This window comes from Leopardus geoffroyi, chromosome E2 (assembly GCF_018350155.1).
Source record: "Leopardus geoffroyi isolate Oge1 chromosome E2, O.geoffroyi_Oge1_pat1.0, whole genome shotgun sequence".
Lineage (NCBI taxonomy): Eukaryota > Metazoa > Chordata > Mammalia > Carnivora > Felidae > Leopardus > Leopardus geoffroyi.
This window is the reverse complement of record NC_059335.1, coordinates 57386342-57409297: the sequence shown is the minus strand read 5'-3', so window position 1 is coordinate 57409297 and position 22956 is coordinate 57386342. Positions and strand designations below refer to the sequence as shown.

Here is a 22956-nt window from a genome sequence, read left to right as displayed (position 1 = left end):
CGTGCCCTTCGGTGAGCGAGCATTTATGCTGTCCTCGGGGTATCCCTAGGATTGGAATTGCTGGAGCATCAGACAGGCACGGGCTTTGCTCCGTGGTGCTTCATACGTTTCCGAGTTAGTTGGCAACATTTAGAATTTGAGGGATTTAGCACAAAAGTCAGGATGGCGGCTCTTCTTTCAAAAATGTAAAGATACTCAACCTACATTTCACCTTTGTGAATCGGGCGGGGCGGGGGGGGGGGGGCTGGCCCCGCCCACAGCGCCCAGCCGGCCTCCCTTGTGACATCCACCGGCTCCCGGAGCCACCTTGCCTTTGGGACTCTTGGCCCCCAAAGATCTGCGCGTGCTCGTATGAATGAGAGTCCATGATTGAAATCCGGAGCTGCCTCGATTTCCCCGATGAGGTCATGCTGGATGGCCCCAGTGGCCCCGAGATGGTGATCAGGTCGCTCCAGCGGGGTCCATGGCCTTGGCTGCTAACCAGATCTCCCTGGTGGGGTGTGGCTGCGGCTGAAACAGGGTCCCCCAGCTGCTGTTCGCCCAGCACCTTCCATATGGGTCCTCCTGTCCATTCCGGCTACTCCACCAGCCCCGCAGCCACTGCCTTATTCACGCCCGTAACACCTCGTCGCCGGGTCTGATATACGATCTCTTCCAGGCTGGCTTCTCCTCCCCCTGGTACCAGGATGCCTGTTAATTTAACCTAAGACAAATTTTTTTAAATCTTCTCCCCGATCACCCCCAGCAGGAAGGCGGGCCTGACAGCACGTTGTTTTTAGTCCCCCTTAAGACCCGTTTTCGACTCCCAGCCTCCAGGACCGCAAGATAATACGTTTGGGTTGTTTTAGGCCACGGTGCTTGTCTGTTTGGTTACAGAGGCCCTGGGGGGACTCACTCATCCATGGTCACGGCGGCCCATCGCTTATGCCCGGCAGGCCACGGTCCTTCAGACGAGAGAGGACAGGCTACCATAGGCGGTCCTGCATCCGAGACCTGCAGGATGCTGGAGAGGCTGGGGCCAGGCTACCTTCCCTGGTTAGCAGGGGTTGAGTGGACACAACGGAGAGGAACAGAGGGGCAGGAAGGCAGTGGCGTTAAGTTAAAAGGTGACTGGAACTTTACCCAGCCGCGCGCAAATGCCCTGAGGCAGGGGCTGGTGGGCCTGGGCACCAGGCTAAAGTCAAAGTCCTCTAGCCTGGGCAGAGTAGCAGTGCTGAGAGAACGAACACACTGGGGCTGTGGGAAGAGCACTGGAGTGTGAGTCCCAACTGAGCCCGGCTCTGCCACTGACGGGCCCGCGAGAGCTCAGACACTCCTCCCCTCGCCCCCTCTACGACTTATCAGGGGCTCAGACTAGATCGTTCCCTTTCTGCTTTTCCTTTAAAACTCTTTTCCCACGGCAGTTAAAACTTTATCGAAACTCTTGTCCTCAAACAAAAATCTCCTCGTGTGAGTTGGACAGAAGTTGTTGAGATAATACTTGTAATCACGGCAAGCACTTGAACGGACTTCCTTCATGCCAGGGACTCTTGTAAGCGCCTGATCAGTGAGAACTCACTTGTGCAGGGCTCACAACCAAGCAATAGGGAGGCGTTATCATTTTCATTTCACAGGTGAGGGAACCGAAGCCAGCGCAGAGAGGTTAAGAAACTTGCTCAAGGTCACCCAGCAGGGAAGCGTTAAATCCTTGATTTGAACCCAGCACTCCGGACACAAAGGGGACCAGAGGCGGGTGGAGGAAGCTTGGGGGGCAAGTGGCCGGAGGGTAGGGTGAGATCAATAACAGAGTCAGGGGACGTGGGGAGACAGAGAGAGAAGGGGGGAAAACCAGCACAAGCTGGAAAGATCCTTTTGGAGTCTGGTTTATGAGAGGTGTTGGGGCGGCCCTCGGGTCTGAGAACTGGGGAGTCAGGGGGAAAGGGGAGAGCGTGCCCATCTCTAACAGGGGCCCTGGGCTCTCCTCCAGTGGGCTGAGTGTGAAGATGGGCCCCTGGGGCCCTGGCGTGTTGGGAGTCCCACTTACATACTGACAGTGGAGCTGTCACATTGAGGCAGCGAGTCCCATCCCTGCGTCCTACCCTTTGTCACCCTCGTGCCAGGCCCCGTGATCGCGTCTACAGAACGCTTGGGTTTCACACAGTGCGATCTAAAAGCCACGACCCTAGACCACCTCTGCGCCTCTGGCTCCTCTGCTCCTGCCGGGACTTACCCCCATTACCCCCACGGCCAAGGCCATGGAGAGCAGGCTGAGGCCCACGGCTGCTGCCACCCCCCACCGGGCAGCCATGAAAGGCCCGCGCTCAGACCCTCCCCCCTCCAGAACCCTTGATCAGACCTCAAAGTCTCTGCCACGTGCCGATTCCAACCAGCAAGGTGACCTTGAGCAAACCTCTTGCCCGGACCTCCGGGCCTTGCCTGCAAAACGGAACTGAGAGTAACTCCCCTTTGGAAGCCAAGAGCCTGGGGCTGAGAACCTCTTAAGAAAATTAAGAAGAGCCAGGGGACACTGAGTACCTACAGGAGAAGACGGCTGGGCAGTCCGAGCCCTCACTGCTTGGACTGCCCTCATCTGACCACGGAGAACACGGAGGCCCAGAGAGGTGAAGAGACCGACCGAGGACGCACAGCGAGGGAGCGCAGAGCCGAGGCTAGGACGCCGGGCCTGGTGCTTGTTCCACTTCCCTCTTTACCCCCCCCCCCCCCGGGGGAGCCAAACCGCACTGGGAGCCTCCGCTGTGGGGTGTGACCTCTCTGAACCCCCACACCCCCATACATGTTACAAACAAGGAACGCGAGGTTCGGAGGGGCTGAGTCCCCTGCCCGAGGCCAGCCAGCCATCCACATCGGAGCTGGGGACCCAGGTGCATGTGACTCCACATTAGCCCAGCACGCAGCCAGCTTCCACCCGGCGCTCAGACGCTGGGCTTCTCTGCCCCCACCTGTCCCCGGACCCGTGATTTGCCAGTAGGTTCCTCCCGCAGCCTTTACCTGCGCGCCACCCCCTCATCAGCGCCCCCCACCCCCACCCCCAGGAGCCTCCAGGCTGCGGGGCAGGTAGCTGCAGATGTCCCGGCCCCAAGTTGCCCTCTGCTCCTTTCGGGTTCTGTCCCTCCGGGGAGGGGAGGGCAGGACAGCTCTCCTCGCCTCCCAGGCAGTTGGCAGAGCCGTGGTTGCTGCTGTGTCTTCCGGCAGCCTGGTGATGGAGAGATTATTTCTAAGCCATTCCCGTCCCCCCCCCCCCGCCCCCGCGTCTCTTGCGGGACCACACTGGCTGTCCCCGTGGGGCTCCGAGTGCAGAGCCCGCCGTTGAAGCAGGACAGCTGGCTGGCTCCCAGCACGAGCCCCTAGGACTCTCACCTCTCACCGGGGAAGGGGCTTCTGGGTCCTTCTAGAAACCCCAGCCCACTGCCCCAGGGCCGTTCTGCAGCTGCGGGAGAGAGAGGTGCAGAATGAATGTCCCTCCGCTTCCGGGAGGAGGCAAGGGAAGAGAGGTTGGAAACTAACTCTGCCAGACACTGCCGTGTGTGGGATTTTTCTTTTCTTCTGCTTCATCTCCACCACAAACCTGGCTCTTCCCTGGCCATCGGGACACGGGCTCCCCTTGCCAGGTAGAGGGAGAGCGGGAAAAGGGCTCCCAGAGACAGGAAGGTGAGTTCAACTTTGGGGGAAGAAGTTAGTGTTTGCTGCAGGGGTGGGGGGTGGGGGGTGGCTTGCAGGACGTGTGACATTCTGGGCCAAAGCGCTGCTGTTTTGAATGAATACCTTTCCCTGCCCGGGACAGAGCTGTGTGTGCCGGCTGGGGAGGGGGGGTGGGGGAGTGGATTGCAAAGTTGGGTTTGTGCAGTGAATGCAGACAGGGCTGGATTTTTTTTGGGGGGGGAGGGGGTTGTCTAGAAAGAGCCCCCCCCCGCCCCCCCGCCCAGGCTGGGAGACAGAGTCCTGGGTTGGACTTGGATTCGCTCTGTGACCTTGGATGAGTCACTTCGGCTCTCTGGGTCTGGGGTTTTGCACTGGGAAACGGAGAGCACTCGGGAAGGACTCCCCGGATTTCAAAATAGTTCTCTCTGCAGGCTGCTCGCCTTCCTCTGGCCATACGCCGTAAAGGAAGTAATGCATACAGAGTAACAGAACGCTGGGTGGTGAGCAAGTGTGAAACGCACAGGCTGTGATTCAACTCTTCGCCGCCTGCCCGAATCCAGCTGGCGCTGAAATTGAGAGCAACTTTTGTTTCCATTCAGCCGCCGAGTTTTTGTCTTGATTGGAGTGCGTTTTGGAATGTAAGGTTGTAGAAGCTCTGGCAACAGCTCTGGCTAGAAGCGGGAGCGTGGGGGACGGTGGCAGGGCGCGGAGGCCGGGAGAGGTGGCAGAGATGGTTTTTGAAATGCACGGGTTACATCTCAAGCCCTCATTCTAAGCCAAGCGCTTCGAATAGGTCTGAGATGGAGCGCGCATTAGACGTCCCTTCGCTTTGCAGAGAACAGAGAGGGGGAGTAATGGCTCAAGGTCACACAGCAAGGGTGGCTCAAGGTCACACAGCAAGGGTGGCCGAGGCAAGCACCCCGGGGAACATGGAGGGGGGCTGTCGTTGATGGCAAAAGTCCTCCAAAGGAAGAGGCAAACGAGGCCATTGCGGCACGGCTCCTGAGAGTCAGACGCTGGGCTTAAGCACAGTCACATTCTGTGTTACTGAACCTTTCTGGGCCTCCGTTTGCTCATCTGTAAAATGGGGAATTATTCACCTTGTGGAATTGTTGAGATGCGTTACTATAGAGGAAGCGTGTCGATTGGTGCCTGGCATCTCAGAAGCGCCTAGAAGCGTTCTGAATAAACACTTCCTGGACATCACTGCACAGAACCCTCCCCGTGCCCAGGGAGGTGGGGGTACTCAAACTACCCCAGCTGTCCAGACGAAGCAAAGGGCTCAGAGAGGCTGAGCAATCCACCTGCTGTGGCAGTCCCTAAGGGACCAGAACCTGGCAGTGAACTTGAGACACCCTTACACTCTTAAGCTCTATTTTATCAGCTGTACCTCCTAAGATTGGTACAAGTCTTGTGCCTGGCATGGGTGGCGTGAGATGGGAGAGGTGAAGCCACGTGCCCAAGATCACAGAGCCTGGAAGGGGCACAGCTCTGACCTGGGAAGGGATGTCATCATCTCCTTGGGTCACTGATGGGTCCCAGGCACAGAGTAGGTGCTCAGTAAGTCTCTGTTGGAGGATTTGAAAAATGAACCATGCAGATGCAGTGGTGAGGCTGCATCCTGGCAGTCGAGGACCCCGCCCTGAGGTTGATTTCTCCCTCTTGTCTTACCTTCCCCCTTCCCCCCCACCCCCCCACCCCACCCGGTGCAGGACGTCTCCAGCAATGTCCATGCCCTTCAGGGCCAGGGGCCTGCCTCCTGGACACCGCCACCGGGGCTCCTGCAGCCCCCTGGGTCAGCCGCTGCCCGGCTCCACGCAGCCGCGCTCCCTTAAGGGGCTTTACTATCGCAGGGCCCGCAAGGTGGGCGCGCTGGACGCCTCCCCCGCGGCGGACCTGGAGAAGGAGATCCTGGTCAACGTCGGGGGCCGGCGGTACGTGCTCCCCTGGAGCACGCTGGACGAGTTTCCGCTGAGCCGCCTGAGCAAACTCAAGTTCTGCCGGAGCCACGAGGAGATCGCGCAGCTCTGCGACGACTACGACGAAGCCACCCGGGAGTTCTTCTTCGACCGCAGCCCCAGCGCTTTCGGCATGATCGTGAGCTTCCTGGCGGCCGGCAGGCTGGCCCTGCTGCGGGAGACGTGCGTGCTGTCCTTCCGGGAGGAGCTGGCCTACTGGGGGATCGAGGAGGCCCACCTGCGGCCGTGCTGCCTGCTGGAGCTGCTCCGGAAGCTGGAGCAGCTGCGCGAGCTCCGCCAGCAGGAGGCGCTGCACCTGCGGCGCGAGGCGCGGCGCCCTCCCGGGGACCCGTCGCGCTGGGGGGTCTTCATGAACTGGCTGCGGGAGACGGTGGAAAACCCGCGCTCGGGGCTCCCCGGCAAGGTCTTCGCCTGTCTGTCCATCCTCTTCGTGGCCACCACGGCGGTCAGCCTGTGCGTCAGCACCATGCCCGACGTGAGGGCGGAGGAGGACAACGTGAGTGCTCCCCGCCCCCGGGCCCCCAGGCTCCAGGCCCGAGAGGCTTAGGGCCCGTGGACCGAGCTCCGTATCTTTTAAAACAGCAGAGAAAGAGATTATTGTCCAGCGGGGGGGGGGGGCTGTGTGCCCGGTTAGATCAATGCCGTTGGGAACGTTTGGGGATGTTTTTGGTTTTGCTTTGTTTTGGAGGAAAAGGCGCATGAAGAGCCTAAGGCCGGCAAAAGTCACGAGGTGGCTCTGCCTCTTGGTGGCCTCTGTTGACAAAGCCACCCCTGGGCTTCGTGTGGGTCGGGCGGGCCCAGCTTGCCTCTCCCCGCTCCGTGACCGCGGGCAAATTGGTTCCCCTCTCTGAACCTCAGTTTCCCCCTCCATCAAGCGAGTCGCGTGGCTGTGAGGGTTCACGCGCTCCGTGCACGTGTCATGTGTTTCCTGAGCAGCTACTCTGTGCCACGAGCTGTCCCCGGCCAAAAATCCCTGCCTGGATTTGGAACCAGTGTCCTCGGGGGCATCCCGGCTCCACATTCAGGTGGAGAAAGTGAGGCACGGGGCGTTTAGCTTTCTTGGAGTTACAGAGCAAAGGCCCTCAGTTTTCCTGCTTGTTACTTGGCCCCTGAGCCTCCCAGTCAGGCTCACTGGATGGGGAACTCCGAGCTGAGTAAACTTCTAAGTGACTCTGCCCCCCTCCTTCCTTGCCAGGGACCAGGTAGTCTGAGAAATGAGATACGAATTCGATATTTTGTTGGAAAGTTTACTGGAGAGCTTCAAACTGAGAACTGGATTGTTTTCCTAATTTAAAATGTTGTTCCTGTTCTGCTCTTAAATTCCTCCATGGCTCCCCATTACCCTAGTTATGGAACTTGCATTATGGTAGATACAGGGAACTGATAAATAGAACACACGTATAAGATAATGTACCCTGTGTATCCACAACCGTGGTCCGTGTACAAAACTTCTCTTAAAGATATAGCCCAGGGCAATCTGGTAGGATCAGAGAACTTTCCAGAAAGAAAGGACTTAGATGGAGAACCAGCCCCTGCCTCATACAGAGTAGGCTCTCAAATATTTGCTGAATAACATGTATCTTGTGCAACCGATAAATGTTTTGTCCTAAAGCAAACCAACCAAAACGTTTTGACTTTCAAATAGCTTTTTTCTCCCCCCGGGGGGTAAGGGTGGGGGGAGGAGAACTATAGCTCCAAACAGAGACATTGTTTTATTTGTTAGCACCAAATGATGTGATTTTAGAGCCTGCTTGTTCACAGAAATATTTACACGTAGACACTGCAGTACAAAATTAGGACAAAAAAAGTGGCCTCCGTCCCCCGTCCCCAGAAGGGTACTCTTGATCCCAGCTGCTGAGAAAGGACCCCTAGGTTTCCATAAACTTGTTCCTCAGGGATTTCCCGGAGGCCAGGATTTAGACCCCCCGCAGAGGGACGAGGTCTTTTCAAAGCCTAACGCTTTGAAAATTACCCAGGGTGTGAACCCAGGCTTGGTTGGTTGGGGACCCAGGAGATCAAATCAGAGGTCGCTGGGAGGCCCGCAGGACCAGCAGCCCCCTCCCACCGCCCATCTGGGCTCAGGAGCCAGGCTGCTGGTTCTGCTCTTGGGGCAAGAGGGCTTGCTGCCCTCAAAAAAAGGGTGTTTTTTTTGTTTCTTTTATTTTTTAAATGTTTATTTTTGAGAGAGAGAGGGAGACAGAATCTGAAGCAGGCTTCAGGTTCCAAGCTGTCAGCACAGAGCCCAATGCGGGGCTCGAACTCACAAGCCACGAGATTGTGACCTGAGCTGAAGTCAGAGGCTTAACTGACTGAGCCACCCAGGCACCCCTGTTTCTCTGTTAAGATAGTAATTTGGAGCTCCGGGAGGCCGGGGAGGCTGTCTTTGTTTTTTGGAGGAGGCCGTGTCCTTACATTTACATAAGGAGATAATGTTCTTTTCACCACTGCCTGGGTATTTTGTATTTACCCTCGGGGATGGTTAGCTGGCCAGCTGCTTCTGGGAGCCATGCTGTCCTGGGGGACAACATCTGCTCAGATGAATTGACGCCACATGAGTGGACAGACGTGCCAGGACTGGGACCCACAGACCTCCTCCATCAGGCTCTGTGCAGTGCTGGGAGGCGGGCGGTGCGGGGGGGGGGGGGGGGAGCAGCTTTCCTTTTGCTTTATCTTCTACCTTCTTCCAGCAAAATCTCTTAGAGTCAACTTGGCAGTTGGGGAGAGGGGTCTGCACTGGAGGTCGCAAATTAAAACGGAAGCGGGGGTGGAGGCGAGGGGGAGGCAGGGTAGACAAGAAGGGCCGAGCCTAGTCCCTAAAGCAGGGGGAATGGTGCTGAAGCCTGAGAAGCGCTTAGTAAGTGTTGGTCTGATCAGCCCTCGGTGGTAGACACTTGACAGGAGATCCCAGCATCTGACCTTCCATTCCTTCGACAAGCTACCGAGAGCCCACACGCTGCGTTCTTCTAGGTGCTGGAGGCAGGAACGCAAATTTACCTTCTTGGTACGATTACGGTCTTGTGTGGTCCCCGCGTCTACCAAGTTCCAGCACTTTTCCACCGCACCGCTCCCTCCCCAGCCCTCCCCCGCCCCCAGCCCCCCCCCCCCCAGCCACCACCCCTCCGGCTTTTCGCCTCCACGGACTCCCCCCTCTCCACACATTTCAGTGCACGTGGAGTCACACACACGTGGCCTTTTGTGACCGGCCTGTCACTCAGCGTGGTGTGCTCAGGGTCCGTCCGCGCAGCAGCTTGTGTCGCTGTCTCATGCTTCTCGTGGTCCAGTAATAGTCCGCTGTCTCTGTACCACCATTTGCTGACACACCCCTCCAGCCTCCCCACGGGTCCGTGGAACCCACGCTGCAGCGGCCAGTCGTCCCCTGCCCCTCTCTTGAATCCTGCCTCCGCTCCGTAAACGGCACCTCGCTCTCAGCAGCTGCTCTGTGTTCAGTGACATTCGGTGGTTGCCCCGGGGAGTTCTTCTTCCCCTAGCTTCTTGGGTTTGGGGTTCATTCCCCTCCCCGCCCAGCCTACTCTCCCTGTATCCGGGCCAGCAAGAAATATTCCCTATTTCCGGGGCAGGACCCACTTTTCCTGACTCATTGCAGCTGATTCTTCCTGTTTTGTCACGCTCGCCTGTCTCCATGCCCCTGGCCCCCATCTGCCCCCCCTGGCCCCCGCTTCCGGAGCCCCTGTGTCCCAGGGCTGGGGAGCAAGGCGGCTGGGATGGGGGAGGAGAGAGAGGGTCAGGAAGGAGCATCACGGAGGGGAGAGAGGGCAGAGACCGAACTGGCTCCCAGGGGAAGCGCAGAGGCCGGGAAGAAGAATGAGTCAGCAGGGCGAGGAAACAGCCCTGGACCCAAGGCCAAGGCCAGGGCACAAGTGGAGGAATTCACAGGCAGAAGGCAGAAGGCCCGAGCTGCTGTGCGGATGCGGGCCAGCACCGAGCTACCAGGAGGCCCGAGGTGGCCAATTCGGGCCATATTTCTGAGGCCCCGGGGTGTGAGGAAAGCTCCAAGGTCAAGCCCTGGGCCCCAGGTCCCTCCCGGATGGAATTTCTGGAACTGGCCGTCCCTGCACCTGCAGCATCTGCGGGGGCAGCCTGTCTTTATGGGCCCCCAGGGACAGTGGCCTTGCCCTCGGGAGGCCCTGGCCGTCCTCTGACCCCAGAGCCCTTTACAGAAGCCCCGCTCCCAAGCTTGGGGAGAGGGTTTGGGGCAAAGTTGTGGGACCCCTCAGTGGCTCGCCCAGAGGACCCGACCAGCTCCGGCTCGAGCCTGGAGCAGGTCGGGTCCTGCCTCCTTTTTTATGAAGCCATTGTAGTCCACATCCCAAGATGCACCTTTTTTTTTTTTTTTTTAATTTTTTTTTTCAACATTTATTTATTTTTGGGACAGAGAGAGACAGAGCATGAACGGGGGAGGGGCACAGAGAGAGGGAGACACAGAAGCGGAAACAGGCTCCAGGCTCTGAGCCATCCGCCCAGAGCCCGACGCGGGGCTCGAACTCCCGGACCGCGAGATCGTGACCTGGCTGAAGTCGGACGCTTAACCGACTGCGCCACCCAGGCGCCCCAAGATGCACCCTTTTAAAGTGCACCCATCAGTGGCTGTGCAACGGTCACTGTCCCAGAGCATGTGGATCCTCCTGCAAAGAAACCCCGTCCCTGCTTCCGGCGGCTCCCCAAGTCTCCCCCGCCCTCCCAGCCCCTGGCGACCACGAATGTCCTTCTGTCTCCCTGCGTTTGCCTTCTCTGGACGTTTCACAGAAATGGAGCCCTGCGGCGTCTGGCCTTTTGGGTGCGGCTTCTCTCACGGCGCGTGAGGCCGTGAAGGTTCACCCAGGCTGTCAGCCCTTCGTTCCTTTTCGGGGCTGAGTGATGGTCTGTCGTATGGAGAGAGCACGTTTTGTGGATCCGTCCGTCAGCCGACGGGCATTTATGCTGTTTCCACTCTGGGCTAGAGAATAACACAGTTATTTTCCGGTGCTTGCCTGCTGGGTATATAACGGTGCCTTCTGATGTCTGCCCACGAGCAGGATCGCAGCTCGGATAGCAAACGTGTGTTTAATTTTGGAGGGACCACCCCCCCGTTTTCCAAGCAGCTGAGCCCGGAACGCTAGAGCCTGGCATCTTCACAGCCTCAGCAGCCCTTGCGCTGTCCTGTCTTTGTAACCCTCGCCTCCCCACGGAGTGTGGACTGCCATCCGACTGTGGTTTTGATGTCTGACCCTGATCTGTTCTGCGCCTTTGCGCGGTGGAAAATGCCAGGCGTTTACAAAGCAAGTGGAGTAAGGCTGAGCCCCCACGGACCCATGACTCCCGTTTCCACGGATGAATCAGTCTTCTCTCTCCCCTCCCTGCCCACCCCGATCGCTGATTCTCGCTGGTGTTCGTTTTGGTTTTCCTTTGCAGTCTTATAGGCCCAATGCACATACACTGACACGCACGGGCCTTGGCTGTGCAAGGAACGACTAGTGCCCACCCGTGTGACCCACACCCCGCTTCCCCCAGCACAGCGCCCATCTCCCCAGGGAGCTGTCCCGTGTCCCCCCACAGCCGGTCCCCACCCCACCCAGAGGTGGCCGCTGTTTCGGAGATTCTGTCCACCACCTCCAATGTCACCTAGACGGAAACGCTGAGGGCGTGTTCTTCTGCGTCAGGCTTTCGTGGCCCCACATCCTGAGCGTGAACGCCCGCGGCGTGGCCTGGCTCACCCTCTGGTCTCCATTAGGCCTGATTCACCCTCTTCACCGCGTGGAGGAACCAAAGCGAGAGACGAGGCCCTCCAGGAGGGTGACCAGCCGTCCTGGTTTGCGGGGGGCGAGGGGGGGCGGGTCCGGTGACCTGGGACTTTCTGTGCTCAAATCCGCAAAGTTCTGGGCAAACCAGGATTCGTTGTTCACCCTACCTGCAAAATACAACCAGAAGCTTCCTCCGAGAGAGAGAAGAGGTAACTTTTTCATTTCCTTCCTATTTTTCTCCGAACGTGGCTGGCCTGGGAATTACTTGCTCGGCTCAGGCCCCATAAATCCCCGCCGCGAGGGGGGCATTTCTTGGAGGCCCAGTGTGGGGAGGGTGGTTTCAGGGTTTGGGCAGAGCAGCCGTGCAAGGCAGAGTGGAGGACAGCTTGCTGCAGTGCAGGGAGGTGGGGGGTGCGTGCCTTGAATAGCCAAACGCCAGCACGGAGGCGGAGGGAGGGCCCACAGAGGCTTCTCCACCTCTCTGGAGTCACTTTCTCGAGCTGTTGGGTCCCCGGTCGGGAAGGGTTATTCCCAGGCTACCAGAAGTCCCTGCGCCAAGGGGGAAACGCCCAAAAGGTCAGTGACAAAAGCAGCCTCGTGGAGACAATCCGGCCCAGAGTCTGAAACGCTTCCAGGCGCCCCTGGGTCCCCTGGAGGGCTTGCCAAGGTGCAGATTCCTGGGCCGCACCGCAGGGCTTGATTTTGTGACCAGAGCCCAAGAATCTGCATTTGCGACAAGCCCTCTGGAGGGATTCCCATGCAGGGTGTGCCGCATCGGCTTTGAGAAATACGGCTGCCGTTCCGAGCTCCTTCTTGAAAACCGAAGCACAGAGAGGGGCAGTGACCGCTGCAAGGTCACACAGCGAGCCTGCAGCTCCTGGGGAGTCAGGGTCCAAAACTCGTGAGCACTCCCAGGATTGTGAAGCAAACCCCAGGTGGTGCGGGGGGGAAAACGGGTTCGCAGCCGAAGTGGAGCCACAGACGCTCTGGACTCCGGGCCCTCAGCAGCCCCCTCCCTGCCTCCCGTCTCCACCCCTTGGGTAGACCAGACAGAGGTCCGGGGAGAAAGCTGCCCGGGCCCGGACAGGCAAGTTGAGATGGGGCCAGATCACCCGTTTCTCTTCCTCTAGCGGCCAGACATAAAAAGTATTTCATTTCCATTCAGTATTCCTGTGGGCCCAGGCCCTGGAAATAATTTCTTTTTCCACTTGAGAGCTTTTTAATCCAAAGAAAACTACAGTCGTCAACATCATGCTTTTCACTCAGGCAACTGGCTGTGGTCACTCATTCGTTCCTTCATCCATCATCGCGATGTGTGTGTGTGTGTGTGTGTGTGTGTGTGTGTGTGTGTAATACTTGAAGTCAGGTTCTCAACTCTGGCTCTTCATTAGAATCATCCATGGGACTTCTGGAAAGTTCTGCTCAGGCTCAAACCTAGATCAACTAAATTAGAATTTCTAGCGGCGCCTGGGCGGCTCAGTCGGCTGAGTGACTTTGGCTCAGGTCACGATCTCACGGTTCCATGGGTTCGAGACCCGCGTCGGGCTCTGTGCTGACGGCTCGGAGCCTGGAGCCTGCTTCGGATTCTGTGTCTCCCTCTCTCTCTGCTCCTCCCCAGCTCGTGCTCTCTCTCTCTTTCTCTCTCTCAAAAATGAAGAAACATTTTTTAAAAATTAGAAAAAAAGAATTTCTGGGGTCCTGGCCCAGACATCAGGATTTTCAAAGCCACCAGGTGAGGCTTGTGAGTCTTGTTGAGGTGTAAAATCCGATTCCTTGAGGGATGGGGTGGGGCCCGAGATTCTGGGTTTCCTCCCAGCTCTCTGGGGAGGCTGATGCTTTTGGTTCAAGGACCATACTTGGAGTAGCACAGGGGCTCGTGGAACTTTCTGTCAGGAGCCAGAGGTGGGGAGCACGAACCATGCCACAGGCCCCCCCCCCCCCCCACTCAAGCCGGAATCTCCCGAGGGAGACAGACCCTGCGTGAATAGTTGCAGTCACACATCAGAGGGCTGTACTGGGGACCCGGGAGCCCTCTCTGCCCCGCCAGCCTCTGAGCTCCCAGCAGCGACATCTGCTTCTCGATCACGCCACCCACAGAGCCTAGGAGCCCGGCACAGGGGGGAGACCTCCATGCGTTTTTGTTGGATGAGTGAATGAGGGGTGGCAGGCGGGGCAGTCGCCGAACAGCGTCTACGGCTGGGAGCGCGTCTCCTCTCTGCTTGTGGGCTCGAGCAAGTCATTTCGCTGCTCGGAACCACGTCCTGGGCACAAAATGAGGTCGCGCTGCCCGCTCACGGCATCACCGTGTGGCCCACGTGACAGAACCAGGGTGGGGCACGGTACACAACAGGGGCTTCTGTCAGTGAAGGTGAAGGTTGGCCGCTGTCACAAAGAGGCCCCAAGCAAGGACGGCTCTGGGCAAATAGGTGTTGATTCCTCCGGCAAAGAGAGAGAGGGGTGAGAGGGCGGCGCTCGTCTAGCGACCCAGGATGGGTTCCACCTCCCCGCCCCCGCCCCAGTGGTGCCACCCACCCCTCACGCAGCCTTCTGTCGCCTCCCCAGGGTGAGTGCTCTCAGAAATGCTACTACATTTTCGTCGTGGAGACCGTGTGCGTGGCCTGGTTTTCCCTGGAGTTCTGCCTGCGGTTCGTCCAGGCCCGGGACAAGTGCCAGTTCTTCCAAGGGCCCCTGAACATCATCGACATCCTGGCCGTCTCCCCGTACTACGTGTCGCTGGCCGTGTCCGGCGAGCCCCAGGAGGACGGCAGCTGGCCCGGCGGGGGCTCGTACCTGGAGAAGGTGGGGTTGGCGCTCCGCGTGCTGCGGGCGCTGCGCATCCTCTATGTGATGCGCCTGGCGCGCCACTCGCTGGGGCTGCAGACGCTGGGCCTCACCGTGCGCCGCTGCACCCGCGAGTTCGGCCTCCTCCTCCTCTTCCTCTGCGTGGCCGTCACGCTCTTCTCCCCCCTGGTCTACGTGGCGGAGAACGAGTCCGGGAGGGTGCTGGAGTTCACCAGCATCCCCGCCTCCTACTGGTGGGCCATCATCTCCATGACGACCGTGGGCTACGGGGACATGGTCCCGCGCAGCGTGCCGGGTCAGATGGTGGCCCTGAGCAGCATCCTGAGCGGGATCCTCATCATGGCCTTCCCCGCCACGTCCATCTTCCACACTTTCTCGCACTCCTACCTGGAGCTCAAGAGGGAGCAGGAGGAGGTCCAGGCGCGCATCCGCCGCCTGCAAAACGCCGCCACGGCCAGCGAGCGCGAACTTCTGAGTGACGTCGACGACCTGGGCCCGGAGGGCCCCGCCTCGCCCGCTAAATACCTGTAACTCCAGGCCCTCCAGGGAAAGGGCGGCCCCGCGACCCAACGCCCTCCGCTGACCGGGCTAGAGATCACCACGGTGGAGACCATCTGGTGGGACGTTTCTAGAGCGCCAGGAGCGCTCCCACAGCTGGGAGGGGCGCAAGGCCACCGGGCTTGGCCTGCCGTGACTCGGGACCCCTCTGGCCACCGCGACTCCGGCCGACCTTATCGACGCTCCTTGCTTTCTCCTCTCTCCCTGCCCCTCGCTCTTTGTTAGGTCAGTCAGTCATCCCCCAGTGTCCTTCCTTCCCTGTAGTGCTCCACACCCCAGGCTGCGTTCCAGATGCCCACAGAACCGAGCCTGCAGGACTCCGTTCCTCCCCTAAGACCCGCTTTGCGGGGGCCTCCCTACCACCAGGGACTGGAGGGTCCGGTCACTGCGAACCCATCTGATCGGATCCCCCCACCACGGCGCATCCTATCGTGGGCTCCCGCAGGGCTCAGTATGTCCCCTTTCGCCCCAGTATGTTCCATTTTCCCAGTGCCGCTGCCTCCCCGCACCCCCCCCCCCCGCCAACTCTGGAAGCTCTCAGCCAAGAAGGCAGAAGCGGCCTGTGCGTTAACCCCCCTGGGCCAGCTGCGCTCTGGCTGGGACGTTCTCCAGGTGTCCAGTTCTTGGCCTTGACAGAGGCTCACTCTTGCAGGACCTGCATCGCCCCTTGAGAGAACCGTTCCTGCTGCTGGATCCCCCCAGCGCGGCAGAAGCCGCCCCTTCCCACCCTCAGCTGGGCCACCCCGGGGGGCGGTATAGCTCCGGAGCGGAAGTGAGGGCACCCTTTCGATCTGCCCTTGCCGCCTCCCCAGACCAGGCCCTAGCTGCCAAAGGGTACGTTCCTCAGCTTATATGTAAATGTGTTTGTCTATTTATCCGTTCGTTCATGAACTCACAGGCCCTTTGCGTCCCAGGGAGGAAGCGGATGTAGGACCAAGCGGCTCCAGATACGGGCAGGGCGTGCCGGGGGCCAGAGCCACGAATCCCGAGCAGTTGGCCCACACGGAACGTGCAACTCAAAGTGCACGGCTTTGCAAAAGGGCCCAAAAATTCTCTCAGCTCTTCAAAGGAATCCATGCCTCCCTGTGAAAGGATATGAAGTCGTTAAGTAAATCAACTCTCGTATTTTAAGATGGAGAGACCAAGGCTCAGAGAGGGGAAGCCACCTGCCCAAGGCCACACAGCCAGTTTACTTCCTTAGATCTGCCCCTCCTGAGTCCCAGCGGGACACTCTCTCTAGTGTATCAAGCTTCAGTTCTTAGGCTTTTCTGAAACAGTGCCCAAGCCCTCCCAGAAAACGTTCAAGGTTAAGCGTGTGGCAAAGATGTAACTTTGCCCCGCTACCCTGAGCAGAGTAAGCAAGGTGGTCTTGGGGGTATGTCGGGCACCAGCTGTCACCCTTCCTTTGTCCTATCCCAGTGGACAGGCAGCTGATTTCACTGGGCCTTTCTTTTCTCACTGATGCCGGGGAGAGGTGGGACCAGACAGCGATTAAAGTCCCTCCCCGCTTGGACAGTGTGGGATTCTGGGATGCCGCGTTCATTGCAACAATGTATGCCACAGAGGGGCAGGTTGGAGACCAGAAGAGAGAGAAAACAAGAAAAGGAAGCCCTGGGCCCTGACTCTCCACAGAGCTGCTCCCTTAGCAACAATCAAGTAGTTCAAGTTTGAATCGAAATTGGCTGAGATGTCCAGCTGCCCTCCCCGTTCCTACCCAGCCACCTGGGCTCCTCCTCTCCACCCCCCTCCCCCTCCTGCCTGGCTCTGGGCTGTACCTACCGGCTCCAAGCCTCTCACCGGGAGTACTGAGCATCGCTTACTGTATAATTACTAGTCACCAGGCAACTGATGTTTTCACATTTTATTTGGGAAACCTCAAACACAGAGAAGTTGCAAGACCAGGAAGTGTGTACCTCCGATCCCTGAACACCTCTTTTTTTTTTTTTTTTTTAATTTTTCATGTTCATTTTTCAGAGAAAGAGAGCACGAGTGGGGCAGAGAGAGGGGGAAACACAGAATCTGAAACAGGCTCCAGGCTCTGAGCTGTGTCAGCACAGAGCCCGACGCGGGGCTCGAACCCATGAACTATGAGATCCTGACCTGAGCCGAAGTCGGACGCTCGACCCGACTGAGCCACCCAGGCGCCCCCATACCTCTTTTTTTTTTTTTTTTTAAACACATGGTACCATTTGCTTTATTATTTGGAATTTTTTTATTATATACAAATAGTAGGGTTTTCTGGACCATTTGAGAGTAAGTTGGCTACAGCATGGCCCTTCGCTTCTAGAACTTTAGAATATAGTCCCTGGAAAGCCTGTCGGGAAGCCATCCGTCCAAGAGGGGACTGGGAGTCTCTGGAGGTGACAACCAACAAAGCGTGTGTATGTATGTGCATTTCACAATGCCAAGTGTCCGTGATTTCTTCGGGTTCTCAAAGGAATCCATGATTCCCCCCGGAAATAGGAGAGGAAGCTCTAAAGTAAACCACTGCCTTCGTTTTAAGCTGGAGAGCCAGGGAGACCCGGAATACTTTGCGGGAGAAGGGGGCGACAGCTGTTCTAAGAGTAAGAATATTTTTTTTACAAAACCACAGTACGGTTATCAACATGAGCACGTTTACCTTCAATGCAATGGTTTAATCTAATCTACTGTCTGTTCCAATTTTGTCAGTTGACCTAATAATATCCTTTATAGCTTCTCCCCCGACCAGGATGGGTCCGGCATCGGCTGGATAAGGCGTTTATGCAGCCTATCTCTTCAGCCTCCCACAATCTGGACTGTTTCCACAGCCTTCTGTGGGATTTCTGACACCAAAATTTTGGATGAATATAGCCCTCCCTTTTAAAAAAAAAAAAAATTTTGTTTAACGTTTATTTACTTTTGAGAGAGAGACAGAGACAGAGACAGATGCGAGCGGGGGAGGGGCAGAGAGAGGAGACAGAGAATCTGGAGCAGCTCCAGGCTCTGAGCTGTCAGCACAGAGCCTGATGCGGGGCTCGAACTCACAGACCGCGAGATGCTGGCATGGGAGTGGAGAGGGAGAAAGGGAAGGAGAGCCCGGGAGCGCTGGCTGGGCCCAAAGACATTCAGAGGAAACCAAAAGGAACCCTGATCATGCAGGCCAGCTAGAACGTGCCAGAAGGCCAGGCCTGCACAGGCCACCCTGGGCCACCTGTGCGAGGACAGTGTGTCCCCCTTGCAGATGAACTAGTCCGTGAGGCTCGGAGCTGGACTTTTCTCTTCGCCTCTGGTCCCTTCCCTCCTTCCCCGACCCTGCCAGCTGGGAGCAGCGTGCCGCACGGATTCTCAGAACCTGCCCGTTTTACGCTTGTGGACGAGAAGCCTCGGGAAGGGGATGTAATGTGGCAATTCACACAACCTGAGCTTAAAGAGCTGGGATGGCCTCAGCTCTGTGCCTCACGACCCTCGGCCAGCCCCTGCCCGACCCGGCATTTGACCCCTAACGAAGGGGCCCCTCCAGGAACGTGATGTCAGCTAAAAATGAAACAAAGGGCTGTCCCCCAGAGCCCTGTGGCTCCCTGGTCATCCGAGGGGCCCCGCCTGAGACTGCACTCAGCCCAGCTCTGCCATGGCGGTGGCCTGCACCAAACAACACGTGAAAAATGTGGCGAGACTTTGATAAGTCACCTTTGCTCTCGGGGACAAAACCAAGGGCGGCAGGGAACGGAACGAATTTGGGCGCCCCAAGCTACAATTAGCCAATCTTGCTGTTCCAAAGGCTTCCACTGTACTTGGCCAATGACCAGCTTAAAATAAGATCCCCTGGGGAGCTCGGCAGTCCCAAGCTTCAGGGGTCCCCTGCCCCCCGCCCCCCCCCCCCCCGCAACTCCAAGAGAAACATTAAACGATATTAAAAAGTGATGTTGTGGCTTCTCTGCTGTATTGGGGCAGGTCTGGTCACGGGGCCGCTGGGTGAGGGGTGGTAGGGGTCAGGGGTCATCCACCCCTGGGCCACAGCCAAGACCGATTGGGAGGGACAATAGTTGGTTTCCGGGCAGTATTACTTAAGTGTCTGCGATGTGCTGGGTGTTGTTCTAGCCCGGCAGACGCGGCGGTTAGCCCGGCAGGTGCGGTCCTGAGTAGAGAGGAAGCCGGCACGCAGGAAGTCAGACCGCAGATAATTCCAGAAGGCAATGAACTGGACCAGACCAGCATGGCTCGTGGTAAGTCCTAGGAAGGAAGAGCACAGTTTGAGGACGCCAGTGACATGGGGACATGCAGACAGGCTTCTGAGGAGGTCTCACTTGGTTCCCCCAGGTCTTTGGGTTCCCCCAGAAGCAAACCCTGAGTCAAGGACATACAGGCAGGTGGTTTATCCGGGACCCTGGTAAATACTGGCTGGAGAGAGAGAAGCGAGTCAGGGAAGGGAAGGCAGTACACCCAGGGTGTGGGATCAGCCCCACGGGCTGCTAGAGTTCAAGTCCGTCCGCACTCCAGTTGTCTGGGAGACGGTGTACCCAGGAAAACGCCAAAGGTTTATTGTAGGAAAGCAAATTCCCTGTCATCCGGATGCCTATTCCGGTGTCCCAACAGGTACAGCTTAAACACTTTCTAGGACAGACCCAGAAATACCAGTTAGGGATGAAGCCCTATTCACACTTCATTAAATAAGCAGGCAAACAGACAAAAGGAGACAGACTGGCTCTTATAACTGAAAATCCAGATGGAGTCAGGTAGGGCTTGTTCCAGGTGTTTGGCCAATGTCATCAATATCAAACAAGCTCAGATCCTCTGCATCTTCCCTCTGCCTCCCTCGGTGTGTCAGCTTCACCCCCAGGCTCCCCTCATGACTACAAGATGGCTGCCCAAGCTCCAAGCCTCACAGCCCTCGTTCCATCAAGCCCACGGAAGGCAGAAGCCTTTTGTTCCCCCAGAATCCCAAGCATGCGTTTTCATTGAGTCCTACTGGCTGAGTGGTTTACTGCCACAGCCCTGAAACAATTTCTGTGGCTACACTGATGGGTTTACTCGAGTTGGGGCTCGCCCTGGAGCCGAAGATAGGCTCAATCAATCCCACCCAAACCACATGGCTGAGAATGGGGAGGGTGAGTCTTCCTGGAGGAAAATTGGGGCACCGTTCCAAAGGAGAAGGAGGTGCTGGGCAGCAACCACATGATTCGGGACAATCACAGCATGTATAGGGGGCCGGCTGCCCCCACCTTCTGCCCCATGACTTCACACGCATCCCTGGATTCTCATGGCACCCTCTGAGGAAGGTATGATTATCCCCATTTTACAGACAAAGCAACTGAGGCTCAGGGAAGGTGGGTGAATAGCCCAAGTCACCTGGCCAACAGTGATGGATTCCGGATTTGAACCCAGTCTGGCTGGCTTCAGACTCTATGCTTTTTTTTTTTTTTTTTTTTTTTTTTTAACGTTTATTTATTTTTTTGAGACAGAGACAGAGCATGAACGGGGGAGGGTCAGAGAGAGGGAATGGGCTCTCTCTCACTATAAAGATGGTGCTAAGATCTAATCCTCCCTGTAAGACACTATTCCACAGGGAGGATATTTGGTCTTTGAAAGAAGCAGGCTTCCTGGTCCAGAGGGAAGTCCTGGCCCTTGGTTCTGCTCTGGGTCTCACACACTCACCAGCTCAGCTCGTTGGTGGGCAGAGTTGACATTGACACTCAGCTTTGCCGGTTCCAGGGCCTGTCCCTGTGTTACCAACCACCTTGAGGCTGTCCTTTTCCCTTCCTGGTGGGGCCGGAGGCGGAGGCTGCCACAGGCTTGCCAACATCCAGTCCTGTTCCACATTTCCAGCTTCCCTGCAGGTAGGGGAGCCACGGCCAAGGTTCCGGTCCGTGGAATGTGGTGGAAAAGGTGTGTGCCATTGTGGCACGGGGCTACACGGTCCTCTATGCTTTCCCTCCTGCCCTCACCCCACGAGCCCTGCAGATTCAGAGGAATACTCCAGGCCCTAAGCCAGGCGTCAGTAAACTACATCTGCCTCTCTTGTTTTTGTAAATAAAGTTTTATTGAAACACACGGCCCTTTCATTGCCTAGAGTGCGTTGGGGGCTATCACCACAGAGTCAAGTCGTTGCAATAGAGACCGTAGGCCCACAAGTGGAAATATTTACTTTCTGGGTCTTTATGGAAAGTTTGTTGGCCCTGCCCTAAGTGGTGTGGCCACAAGATGGCCATCTAATCCCCTGCGTCAATTGCACCAGCGGGAGAAGAGTTTCTCCCGAGTAAGCCACGGAAATTGCAGGGTTGTATGTCACAGCGTTTGGTCCACCCTGTATCCCGTTTCCTGTAGCAGCTTGTAAAGGTGTCCTCAGGTCAGAGGTCCACACCAAACCCTGGCCGCTGGCTCTGGCAAGGGTAAGGAGCTTCTGTCCCCACTCACGTTGGCCGGGACCAACATCCACACGCGTTGTCTTCTCGACCAGCACCAACTCTAGGCAATGAAATGTTTTCCTTTCCTAACGGCCCCGAGACACTTGTACAGTCCCATACATACATCTCAGAGCCATCAGCCTCTGTGACTGCCCATTTTTTTTTAAGTTTATTTATTTTGGTAGAGATACAGCAAGCGGGGGAGGTGCAGAGAGAGAGAGGAAGACAGAATTCCAAGCAGGCTCTGTGCCGTCAGCGAGGCTCGAACTCACCAACTGTGAGATCATGACCCGGGCCACAATAAGATGGAAAATTTCAGAATCTCGTCTGACATCATATTGGAGCACGAGGTTTCTATTCTCTCTCTGGAACCAACCCCTGTAAAGAGGACATCCTATAATTCATTCATTTCCATTCAATGCTGGTTTATCAGGCATCTTCAATGTGGGAGACCCCTGCCCGGGGACACCAGGAGAAACAAACAGGGGGCCACCTCCGGGAGCTGGGAGCAAGACAGGCCTGACAACAGCCGAGAGCCAGGCACACCACTCTGCTACCTTCCCAGTTCAACCACCGAGATCCCCACAGACTATGGCATCTGTGGCTGACTCACTTGCGGGGGGCTTTGAGTCGCGCCCAGCTAGATTACATCACCTCGCAATTTAAATATGGGGGCAAGGGGCGCCTGGGTGGCTCAGTCGGTTAAGCGTCCGACTTTGGTTCAGGTCATGATCTCGCGGTCTGTGAGTTCGAGCCCCGCGTTGGGCTCTGTGCTGACAGCTCGGAGCCTGGAGCCTGTCTCAGATTCTGTGTCTCCCTCCCTCTCTGACCCTCCCCCGTTCATGCTCTGTCTCTCTCTGTCTCAAAAATCAATAAACGTGAAAAAAATAAATATGGGGGCAAAACTTCACCCCCAGGGCATCAGGCCAAGAAGACATTAACAGACTCTCCATTTCGAAAGCAGCCTTCGTCATCGTCCTCGCTGTGCGAAATGAGGACTGTCTTGGGAGGAAGGGCTCGGACAGGCAGATTTATGCCACGCGGGAACAAATATTCCTTACTTAGCAGAACACAACAGAGTTAATGTCACTTTGAATAACTTGTTTACCCAGTGATTATGTGATGGATGGAAATCAAAAGCCTCATTGCCTGAAACTGCAGCGTGGGGTGGCTACTGTAGGCACCGCCGGGGTACAAAAAGTAAATCAATGTAAATTATCTCCTGGGGACAACAACGTGCAATAAACGGGCTAATTAATAGGCTTGGGTGTTTTAAAAATCCTCTCGTCCCTGAAAACAGTAACCAAGAGAAATCATTATTTCAGAGTCGCCCCGAGAAGTTTCTTTTAGAGAAATAATGACTAACGGGTAAATTACCCAGCAGTTTCCTCGGGCAAATAAGATAACCAGAGCTTACCTGGCTTTGGGGCCGCCCCCCTGCTTCAAACTTCCCTGGGCACACAAGCGCATTCCTGAGCACCAGGGGCCAAGGCAGCCCCTCCCCACCTTCCCCCTCCCGCAAGTCCCCTCCCCCGCCCCTCCCCTCCCTTCCTCACCCCTCCCTTTCCCTCCTTTCCTCCTCCCCTTCCCTTCCCTCCCTGCTCCTCTCCTCCCCTCCCCCTCCCCCCAGCAGCTTCCTGGGTGTTCTGCAGTCACACCAGCTGGACCGCTTTCTTTCAACTGCACCTCCCACCTCGAGACCACCACCAGGCAGCCCTCCTGATTACTTGTCTAGATGCGGTGACCCAAGTACGCTGAGGTTAAGTGGCTGGCAGAGGCCACACACACCCAGGGGCAGAGGGGTGGTCCGGAGGGAGGGGACACCATGCCAGGATTTCAGCATCAGCACTGGCCTGGCCCCGTTGACCCAGCTTTCCA

General features: G+C 57.1%; 1 protein-coding gene across 2 annotated transcripts; it reads left to right on the top strand.

The window, feature by feature from the left end:
- The first annotated feature begins 3229 nt into the window (after nucleotides 1-3229).
- KCNG4 (potassium voltage-gated channel modifier subfamily G member 4) lies at nucleotides 3230-15567 on the top strand. Of its 2 annotated transcripts, XM_045441299.1 has the most exons (4): nucleotides 3230-3648; nucleotides 4071-4277; nucleotides 5352-6114; nucleotides 13919-15567. In XM_045441299.1, coding segments are annotated over exons 2-4 (1536 nt in total). In that variant the 5' UTR covers nucleotides 3230-3648; nucleotides 4071-4275; the 3' UTR covers nucleotides 14690-15567. The 2 variants fall into 2 exon arrangements, with proteins under 2 accessions (XP_045297255.1, XP_045297256.1); XM_045441300.1 differs by lacking the exon at nucleotides 4071-4277 and having other exon boundaries at nucleotides 3231-3648.
- The last annotated feature ends 7389 nt before the right edge of the window (nucleotides 15568-22956 follow it).